General features: G+C 35.2%; 1 protein-coding gene across 1 annotated transcript in view; it reads right to left on the reverse strand.

Moving 5' to 3' along the window:
- LOC150084888 (zinc carboxypeptidase A 1-like) overlaps nucleotides 1-12,018 on the reverse strand; it is a 49,524-nt gene that overhangs the window by 18,868 nt on the left and 18,638 nt on the right. The window contains exons 2-3 of the mRNA XM_090375615.1: nucleotides 4,472-5,177; nucleotides 3,522-3,623 (exon numbers count right to left, since the gene is read on the reverse strand). Of these exons, the coding sequence (XP_090231741.1) occupies nucleotides 3,522-3,623; nucleotides 4,472-5,099 (730 nt within the window). The 5' untranslated portion in view covers nucleotides 5,100-5,177. The remainder of the gene's footprint in view (nucleotides 1-3,521; nucleotides 3,624-4,471; nucleotides 5,178-12,018) is intronic.

The raw sequence follows: 12,018 nt of genomic DNA on the forward strand, positions 1-12,018 counted from the left end.
TAAAAATAAACCCATACATAATAAAACAAAAAAGGGGAGGGATATCAAGATAAGGGTATAGCAGAAGCAATGCTCCTAAAATAATTTAGAAAAGCCAAAATATACTATACCAAATAATATTTTTTTAGAATATGCCAATTAATCAAAATTTAGTGGCACCCTTAAAGATAGCACCAGGTCCTAATTATGTGAAATATCACTAAAAACAGAGAAGAAAGCTAACTACAACACTGGACCAACAAAAATGAAAGTAAATAAATAAATAAAATAGACTGACCATTATGCCCCATCTTGACAGAGGACAACAAGACCAATAATGATCAGGGAATCACATAATGGTGATTATGTGATAATCACATAATAGATATTAGGATTCATTATTTTAATACAGGGTTGTTAAAATTAAAGTATCCCTATACAGAGAGCTCTGGAGCGAGTTCTAAGTCTTGTACTGAAGAGAAATTTGGACAACAGGTACAATAAAGAATGCGCTCGCCATTTATTGGAAAAAAAAAAATTAGTTACAAAATTTGTCACTGTATGGCATGTAACTATCTTAGTTATGATCATGCAAATAACTTACGTTATTTGCATAATCGTAAGTTATTTCCACAGCGCCACTACTCAGCTCTACTGTACCGTATAAAAGCAAAGCAGTCTCCTCAAAAATCACACAGTAGATGTTTGACTGCACTACAGTAGCAATGCCAACGTTTCAAGAAAAGGCACTATTAGTGAAGCTGTACTATCAGAACAGCAACAATGCAGCTGCGGCTATCAGAGAATTCTGGCGTCAGAAGCGCATAAGGCGTGGACCTATGACTGTTTGTGCTGTCCGCAAAATGATTGCGAAATTTGAAGTGACAGGATATCTTGGTGTTCAACCAGGTAGAGGTCGAAAACGAGTGGACTCCTCTTGTGTTGAAGATGTGGCTATGGCTGTCGTGGATTTATCAAGTCAATCTCCATGTGGTAGCGCAAGTGTGCCCGCTGTTTCTCATAAAGTGGACATGCCGTATTTCACTGTAAGGCTAGTACAGCGTCAGGTGTTGCAGTACTATCCTTACAAGATGCACATGCTACAGCAGCTAAAGCATGGTGATGCAGATATTCGTTTCACATACGCACTTCAGATTCTGGCAAGAATGACAGTGGATATCACTTTGCCATGGAACATCCTTTGGAGTGATGAAGCCCACTTCTGCTTAAATGGACAAGTGAATACGCAAAACTGTCACATTTGGGCAACAGAAAACCCTCAAGTTATCGAAGAGGTCCCGTTGCATTCTCCAAAAGTGACAGTGTGGTGTTGATTTACAGCCAAATTCATGATTGGGCCATATTTTTTTGAACAGGTAACACCGACTGGACCCCCACACCTGTTCCGTCACTGGACAGCGATATTATGAAATGTTGGCAAATTTCGCAATACCAGAGCTGCAACAACATGGGTGCCACCCCACATCCACTGTTGTGTCCAAAGATTGCTAAGGCAACACTTTACAGATGAACAGGTGATCAGCCATTGTTTCCAGACATCTTGGCCACCCCAATCACTGGACCTCACCCCATTGTGACTTCTGGTTGTGTGGTTTTTAGAAGAACCAGGTGTATCGGGAAGGATGTCAAACTCTGGCAGATTTGTTGTTTGTTATTTGGTTTTTAGGAGAATTAGCAACTAAGGCCATATTGCTCTGGAGATATGCAGTGGTTATTCCCTGACCTTTCCGAATCCTCTGTATTTGGTGGTCACAGGCTCGAACCCCGGTCTAATCAATAAAGCGTGTGCTACGCACTGCTGCTCCTGCCCCCCCCCTGGCTATGGAGGCGCCTCTGGCAGATCTGTAGGACAGCATTATTTGTCATGTGCTGGCTATTCCAGTTGACATGTTACATTCTGCTATAGAAAATGCTGTTCATCAAGAATGGAAACTGTTGTTGACCAAAATGGAGGATACACTGAACAATTGTAGCACTGTTCAAGTGATTTGTATTGCCACAGCGCCATATAGAGACAAATTTTGTAATTAATTTTTTTCCCAATAAATGGCGAGCGCATTCTTTATTGCACCTGTTGCCCAAATTTTTCTTTAGTACGAGCCTTAGAACTCACTCCAGAGCTCTCTATATAGGGATACTTTAATTTTAACAATCCTGTATATATATATATATATATTAATAGTTATATTAGTGATAAAAGGAAAGCAAGAAATAAAGCAAAGCAAGAAAGTTAAAAGACAATAACTAATATTTATGGGTTAATGCAGTTGCAAGCAATCATGCAATACACCCACAATGTCTACAGAATATCATTACATGTAATGCCTTTAAGCTGTCCTACACTCTTTATTTTTATTTCTCCGAAATTATTAGGGCAATCCGAGGACGTAGGAGAAACTATTTCTTATCTATACCACTATTTTTCGCCTTTGTGGAGTTCAGGTTCTATTTTTCCTACTCCTTTAGTTTTTCTTCTTACTATCTGCATGTTTCTCTTTGCGTTAATTTAATTTAATTTAATTTAATTTAATTAATTATTTATTTTTACCGTATCCATCACATAGGGGGCACCACATTTTATTTTGACGACTATTACATTATGTCCTAGATACGGTCAAATGTAGTATGTATTATATATTTAATCTTGTTTTAATCCTTAAATTACGTTCTCTGTCGGGTCAACGATGATTAATATATGCTTACATTTATATTTTACTTATATTTCTTACCTTTGATTCTAATATTTCAAAATTTTTCTTAATTAATTATCTTCATTCGATTTATTTATATACGATTTATGTTCGGCCTATACTGGTTTATATTTGGTTTAGATTTAAATTACTTAGCATATATTGATCATCACAGAAACAGAGAACTTCTTGTCGTTTTTTGCCTTCATTCTGGGTGGTTGGCCCCAGTTGAAGTCATCTAGATTGTCGGTAAAAAGCGATAATAATAATAATTTTTTTTTTTTTTTTTTTTTTTGCGTTTTCTTAAGTCCTTGATGGTATTCTTATTATTGGATTGATTTACTTTTTCTAATGATATTCTATATATATATATATTTTTTTTAATTATCAGATATATATATATATATATTTTATTTTACAGTATGTAATTTGAATACATTAATTTTTTTATATCACTATCCAATGAAGAATTCCTCCAATGAGAGTTGTAATATCTGGTTTGAATTAAGTTTGTAGAGTTTTATCTAATTAACAAGTAAAGTTAATTTTGCTCACTTTAAGCAATGCAGTGTTCAACTTTTATTATTTTTCTTACATATAATTATGTCCTTTGAAATACAAATAAGATTTTATCCATGACTAAAATGGTTGACCCCCCCTCTAATCTGATCATAAATATATCTTTTTGGTATCTCTGAACATTCTTATTTTAGATGGTGCAACCATCTTGCCATTCCTATGGCATCCTATTTTGAAAAGATACATGTATCAGTCCATCACAAAATCAAACTTAAAAATACACATTAAAAATAAATCTGATAAATAAATTACCTGCAAAGGGTAAGTAAATTTCTCTGATACCAGAATGGAATGAAACAAATGCATCAAACTTGTATTTTTTTGTAAGATCAACTAAAACCCAGCATTCTGGTTCTAAAATAAAAAAAAAAAAAGCTGGTTATAAAAATATATAAGCATCCAATATAAAAAAATTAACAAAAAAAGTTTGATTTGATTTGGTAGTTGTTGGCGCATCGGCTTCTGTGGCCATATTGCACCTCCCAAGGTTTTTGCAGTACTTTGATCCAAGCCCAAGGCGGGAATCGAACCCGCGACCTTTGGGTTGCCGGGCAGGTACTTTACCCACTCGGCTAGCCCGGTCGGCACAAAAAAAGTTAATACCTATAATCACATTTCTCAGTAAAAACACAATGCCAATAAAAACAATTAATTTTTACATACAAAAAAGTTAGCTATAACTCTGAAAGTGCATAATGAAAAAGTTTGAAAAATCTTCTTATTCTGAAAAGAAAGAGCCAATACTGACATTCTATAAGAAAGAAGTGCATAAGACTTCTGCTATCAAGTGATATACATATCAACTACATAACAGATTAATATTATATTATTTATATTAAAACGTAGCCTTGCACCATAAGTGCAAGGCTACGTTTTAATAGTCATTTCTTAGTTAGCAATTACCTAGGTAGGAGGCCAAGCTACATTAACCTGTTTTTTTTTTTTACATCCAAGCTATGCATTTTTCAATTTTAATGTTTTAAAATTAGTAACTTAGTAATTTTTGTCAATGAGAAAGAGCTAAAAGAATATCTAGCTTTGATTAAAGTTATTCCAAATTTTATGTACAGTTTATGAATTTATCTTCAGTAAATTTCTTTTGACACTAATGAATGCAGAGGATATGGATTCCTTACGGTCAAACATACAGCTATCTTCAGTAAAATAGTGCTAAAACCAAAAGAAAGTGAAAATACACTCACCTGAAAATGCATTGGCACCTCTTAATTCTTCAGTGCCTTCTTTAGTTGAACTTCCTGCTCCACCATAGTTCCAGTCAAAATTTCGATTGAGGTCTACTCCTGTGCTTGTTCCCCTCCAACAGTAATTTTGAGTATTTTCTATATGTTGGCGACCATCAGGATTCATCATCACTACGACAAAAATATCCATCTTTGTAAGGATTAGACGGCTAAAACTTTCTTCTGAGCTATCTTTTTGAGATAAAAGTCCTTGGGTTAAATTATGGAGTAAGTAAAATAGGCTTTCCACAGGAAAAAATTCCCTTGCATGCTCACCATAAGACAGAAGAACACGGACCTTTGGTGAATTCCAATATGGATGACTAGAATCCATTGGATTTCTACTATCGGAAAAGTTGGCAATACGAAGTACCAACTGGGGCAAACCTTTTTTGGACTTGTATGAATTGTCTAAGTGCATATATGAGGGATTTTTTTCTACAATGTCAGCAATATGTGAATAAATTTTTGAGAGATTATGATAGTGATGGTAGTCTGGTAAATATTTTTCGTTACGTAAAACATCCATGTCTGCTTTGGTGAATAAAAGAAAACACAAACTAAAAATTACCAGCAACAATACTTCCATCGCTACAAACCAAACTTACAAACCTAACAGGATTACATGACTGTTTTTTATCTCCTACGGCTCAAGTCATCCGTGTTCCTAAGAAAGAGAAATGGAATAAATTAGGGGAGAAGAAAACATTTAAACAATGTTAAAAAATAATTAATTTTTATAATAATTCATTTTTCATTCATTATCCAAAATACATGATAATAAAATGCAGCCTCACAATTTTGTAAGCCTACAACTTTAACCCCAGGGGCTCACATCTGGTGAGTATGGGCATGGCACACCTAGCGTCCTGAGCTGGAAATCATCATTCTTCTCTTTCTTGGTGATTCCCTTCTACTTCTAACTCTTGTTCTCTCTCTCTCTCTCTCTCTCTCTCTCTCTCTCAGGTTAACTCAGAATTTTTTTTTTTGGATGGTGCAGCAAAAGTCTCAGGCTTCCTTGTGCCATATGGCTAATTATAACAATAATAATAAAGCATACAAAACACTGAATGAAGGTCTTGGTTAGTTAAGTTTTACCGTCAACTAGTAATTACAAGTTTTACTAGCAGCTGGTGCGCGTGCACACACATACGGAGCCACATGTACACGTTGAAACATGTGGAAGTCTCCAGAGCAAAGTTTCCAGCATCCCCCCCCCCACCACCATCTTCAACCCATGCATGACACCAAGTACTCTAGGTTTGGTTTTGATACCTTTCATGTGTGTTTGGAGGGTTCATTTAAACACACACACACACACACGGATTTTTAAAGTTCTCTAAACTCAACCTATCAAGGTGGTCAACAACTCAATGCCTTGTCCTACCATGTGAAGAATTTCATTATACTGAGCATAAAATCAATTGGGCCAACTTCATTTGCCACATTTGCAGACAAACCATAAATGCTACATGCCATCACAGATGGAAAAAAGTAAGCATCACTATTTCTGCATTAGTATTTTGGTGCAGGTGGAAAACAGTTTCCATAAATCATATCTTCAGCAAGGAGTGTAGTTTTCATTTGAATGGGCTAGTGAATAAACAGGCATTAGAATCTGGTAAAGTGGGAAATTGCATACTTATTAGAACTTGTGCAGGAGAGTGTTAAGGTAGTTTTTTTTACACTTTCAATCACATGAAGGGTTATGGTCCCTGTTTCTTTATGGTAAATTCCATCACTAGGCACGGGTACAAATATCCATTGGCTTAAGTTCAATATATGTGTTTTTGTGCATGTGCAACACCTTGGGTTTACACAGGTCTGTGATAGACTCACTACTAGTCCTTTTTAAGGACTCTGAATACTATATATAAAAACATTTAAGAACTGCATAAATAATTTTAGAAATTTCACATAAAAAGAACTGGCTCTGCAAGGAACCTGGCTTACATTTCTCTGTTCAGACACTGAGTTTTCCCATCATGCAGTATATGCATGTACACAAAGCCATTTTATCCTTTTTTTTTTTAAAGTTTATTTTTAATTTGAATTGTAGCCTTTATATTATTCTCAAGCTAAGTGTGTCCAACTTACACAGACTGAAGTAACAAAACCATGACATGTTCAAATGGGTTCATTTAAACATCTGTAAGAGAAAAAAAAAATTACTTTTATGACATCTGTCAAAAGATAATGGTGCCCTCTTACAGAGCCCTTCCAGCTAGCACTGTGATTACAATCACTGCAAAAGTTCCTCCTGTCTAGACAGGAGGAACTTTTTTGGTTCAGCATTTTTTACATAGTAACATAGTCTGTCACAGGCAAAGGCTGTACATATTTCTTGCTAGGAACTTGGATTTTCATAAAACAGGAAACTTCCTCCTGCAGCAGGTGATCAGTTGGGCTATCGGTATGAGATGTGTTAATCTGGCCCTCATCCGACATTCCAGTTCATCTCATAAGTGTTCCATAAGGTTCAAATCAGGACTTTGAGCAAAACATTCCAAATTTTATACATTCATGTCCATGAACCATTCTTGAACAGTACCAGAAGCACGGCATAGGACATTATCCTGTTAAAACAAACATGGGTCTGTACCAAAGAGAGCCGCATAATAGGAAGCAAGGATTTGTCCAAAATGCTAAGGTAGGCATTAGCATTCATAGTTCCCACACAATCACCAAAGATAGATAATTGTGTGAGAACTGTTTCTCATCTACCATGAAAAACATCTCCACATTATAACTCCCACTTCTCCAAAAGTCATTATTGGCACAAAGCATATTCTGGCAGCTGATATTCTCGAGGCATCTTCTACACTCACCCATCTAATTGGAATAGGGTGCAATGAGATTCATCATTCCACAGAACTGATGATTTCTACTGCTCTATTGAACAATTACAGCTCTTGCACTATTTGAGACAAGTCTGCCAATTTGGGTTAGTTCAGACACCGCTGAACTAACCCAAATTGAACTGAACTGCTGCTGACACAAACTCCTGACTGATGTTTTGCAGGGATATGTGACTATGTCATACTGCCCTTCATGTATTATTAGTATTAGCCATATGGTGCAAGGAAGCCTGAGGCTTATGTTGCACCAGGCAAAAAAAAAAAAAAATTCTCAAGTTACCCTGAGAGAGAGAGAGAGAGAGAGAGAGAGAGAGAGAGAGAGAGTGTCAGAAGTAGAAAGGAATCACCAAGAAAGAGAAGAATGATGATATCCAGCTCAGGACCCTGGGTTTGCCAAGCCCATACTCACCAGATGTGAGCCCCTGGGGTTAATTCTTTGATCATGGAGTGAGCTTCCAATTTGTTACCCAAAATACAATAAAATCAAAAGTAGCTTCAAAATTTTGTAAGCCTATAACTGAATAGAGCACTGCTGGGCAGTGGTGGTACAGTTCAGTCACTCTATCATTATATAATAATGCCACCAACAGCTGACTTTGGATGGTGATATCCAAAGGCTGTTAGAGATTTCACAACTCAACAAGCCACCAATAATACAATATCTGACATAATATTTCTAGATTGTCACTGGCTCAACAATAACACCTCTTCTTGAAATTAGTCAGCTTGGCTCTGTGTTACAATGAGAACAATAACTTGTGTGGCCCATATACCTTCCACATATATACTGGTCTGAGTCACTTGTTTATCAAGAAGGCCCAATGGACTATGAAAAGAAGGATATCTGGACACTTTTTTTTTTTTTTTTAGAAGGTAGTGTAGATGCAAGTTAAATAAATCCGAAACTACTGTCCCTGGAGTATTCTCCAGAATTATCTGATTCTGAAAGCTTATAAGTTATAGTTAGAGCATGCATTAAAACCAAACAGCAAACACAAGCAATATGAGTTTAGCTGCAACTTTCAAAAGAAACTGGAAGTGAATGGCATGGTGGCATGGTTTGTTTTCTGTGACAAAACCACTTTTGACTTGAGTGGGAAAGTCAACTGCCACAACTGAATGTAACCATAAAAACTTTCACCAAGTCATCACACATGAATGGGACCACTCAAAAATAAATATGTTTCATACCAATTTCATATCATAAAATTTTGTCCCTTTCTTTTTTTTATGGAAAAAAATTATAAATGAGAAAATTTAACTATACATGCTTAACAGCTAAGAAGAAAGGGCTAAAGCAGTGTTCTGGGGAGTCATTAGCTATAATCATCATGTGGCAGTAAAAAAAAAAAAAAAATCCACACTATTCTTATTATAAGGGGGGGGGGATATAGGTCCTTTATCCTCCACCTAGGACTGCCCCGTGGTACTCTTGGTTTCCCAGATTGCTAGAATTAGCTTCTTTGTGAGGGGCTAAGTAAAGAATGGAATATCTGTGCCACTACCAACATTCTTGAACTGAAACAAATCACTAAGCCATTGGCATCAATTAATGTAAACATGCAAAAGTCTGAGACTGAATCTTATATGTCATGTAACTCATATCAAGAGCCTGTAGTATTCATAAGATTTCTGGAAGACTTCAGAAATTTGAAACTTGGATTTTCAGTACTTTTTTGCCTGAGAAAATGTGTAAGAAATTGGTAAATGTTAGCCTGACTTTTTTCAATTAAATATTTCTTTCTTTCTTAAACATACACTTGCAACTACTGATTTTATTTTTTAATAAAAAAAATTAATATATTTATTATTATTTTTTATGTTTATGGTATTTATGAATTCCTGTAGAAGCTTCTGTTCTGGGGTCACCATTATGTATTCTTTTAATTACTTTAGCTTGAGGTGAATAAAGAATTCACACACACACACACACACACACACACACACACACACACACACACACACACACACACACACACACACACACACACACACACAGGATGATTCAAAAAAAGTAAATTCAGTTAACTTCTTTTGTGAAACATTAACCATGCATATGATTAATTCTCAAACACCAAATGAAACACCTAAAGAACAACAGATTTTTTTTTCTTTTTACTTCACTGAATAAGAATGGGAAATTGCTCAATGAATTACTTATGACTATATAGGGGGATCACTGCTTCTTGTCATTGTGACTGTCCATTATGGTTATCAATTGAAGGCATGAAAAGTGACTGGTCAAACAACATTCACTTGTACTTCTCAAACTTAACTGTGGATTTCCCTGCATCACTACAATCTCAAATCCATTAGTTTTGATCTCATTCTTCAAACAGGCCTCTGAGGTTGGGTATATTCATATTGTGGATTTTAGTGTTTTGCACCAACCTTACGTAAGGTTGGTGCAAAACACTAAAATCCACAGTATAGTTTTGATCTCATGTTTATTATTATTATTATTAGCATATGGTGCAAGGAAGCCTAAAGCTTATGCTGCACCAGCCAAAAAAAAAAAAAAAAAAAAAAATCTGAATTACCCTGAGAGAGAGAGAGAAAACAAGAATTAGAAGAGAATCACCAAGAAAGAGTATGATGATATACAGCTCAGGACCCTGGGTGTGCCAAGCCCATACTCACCAGATGTGAGCCCATGTTCTGTGAGAAGCAATAAATGAATTACCATATATTTTCTAAATACTGTATATGTAATGTTTATAAATTATTTTATACATCACAGTTTATACTAACATGAAAAGCTAAATTTTCTAAGCATCAAGCTATATCATGTCTACAACAAAATTGTACACATAACTAGGGCTGCCTGCAGTGCTGTAGTCATAAAATTAGCAGAAGGTATATTCTATGAATGTTATAATGTTAAATATTTTAATAAGATTTGTTTTTTCAAGTCCTTCAAAAACCAGAAGGTATATGCTATTCACCTAAAAAAATCCAGAGGGTATACAGCATATACCCTCCCCCATGGCTGCCTGTAATTCTCTTTCCTGTGGCTCATTCATATGATACTACTTGACAGACATTTAATGTCTGCAACCAAACTGTAAAATACAAAAGTATTTTTATCCTTTATTGGCAACTATATACCTGAACCACCAAATGATAAATCTTTCCAGTCAGATAATTTCCATTTCTATCCCATTATTATTCTACTCCAGTTTGATATTTACTATATTTGTCTATGTAAGCTTTGCATTAGGTCAACAGTTGCCTGCATAATTCTTTCCTGATTGTCCAGAAAAGAATCAAATTGAGAGGATTCCTAATAGTTCAGCTATATGTGTAAAGAGCTGTTACATATTTACATACAAACAATTTGCTCATACGGTCATTTTAGTGTGTTTCTAGCTTTCCGTCTTAAATATTAACACATCTGGATTGCTGTCTCCTCTTAGTATGAAGAACAGTTCATAGCCAAAGGTATTTTAGAGTTCCCCATTGACTCTGCATTGCATTTTCTGTGATACTATGACAAATCTGCAGTAAATAAACATTGCACTGCATAACCCCAGGGGCACACATCTGGCATGGGCTTGGCATGCCCAGGGTCCTGAGCTGGATATTATCACCATTCTTCTTTTTCTTGGTGATTTCCCCCCCCCCCTTCCCCTCTCAGGGTAATTCAGAATTTTTTTTTTTTTTTTTTTTTTTGGCTGTGCAGCATAAGCCTCAGGCTTCCTTGCACCATATAGCTAATAATAATAATAATAACTTGGAATAATTAGAATTATGAAATTCCAATAATTAGTTTACTGAATGTTGTGACTGATCCCTGGTGGGTATACTACACCACAGCAACAATCCAGAAAGAAACTAAGATGTGCTTTTATGAGTACCTGAAGTATAAAATATGGGAAATGATGAATATAATATTATGATATACATAAAAAGCTGTCTGTCTTTGGAACAATATACTCCTCCCCTACACAGAAAATGATCACAGTGTGCAGTATCCTATGGTATACATCCAACTATTTTAGTTTGAACACAGATTGAACACTATTTTAGTTTGAAACAAATTAGCAGCATTTTTTATAACATTTAAAATAAAATTTAATAACATTTATATAACACTTATAAATTTTTTATAAAATATAAGTTTCCAAAGAGGATATTTAAAAATAATAATAGAAGTAACTAATGTAATAAAAAATAATTTCCAATCTCTCTCTCTCTCTCTCTCTCACACACACACACATCCCCCATCATCACCATCAGCCATTTTCAATCTACTGCAGGATGAAGGCCTCTCCAGCAAAGAAGTGTGGGTACATTACTGACACACACTTCAATCATATGTAATGAATCACAGAAAATATTTTATTAGATATACTGTTAACTGGTGTACCTAATAATAAAAAAATTATTTATTTTATGAAATATATTTTTTTATGAAGAATAGGACAGTAACTTTTGCAATTTTAATGACCAAAACATGCAAATGAATAACAATGTTGTGATATTTACTGGTGCCACAGGTAATCACCTTTCTCTGCATACATTCTTATGAAAAGATGTTTTCCTGCTAATGGACTGGTTGTCCAGGCATACAAATGCACTTATTTCATGCACATCATATAAGAATTAATCCTAGAACTAGATATGTAAAAAGATACTGTAAAATATACA

The sequence above is a fragment of the Mastigoproctus giganteus genome, chromosome 6 (assembly GCF_048544385.1).
Source record: "Mastigoproctus giganteus isolate SK-2022 chromosome 6, ASM4854438v1, whole genome shotgun sequence".
Classification (NCBI taxonomy): domain Eukaryota; kingdom Metazoa; phylum Arthropoda; class Arachnida; order Uropygi; family Thelyphonidae; genus Mastigoproctus; species Mastigoproctus giganteus.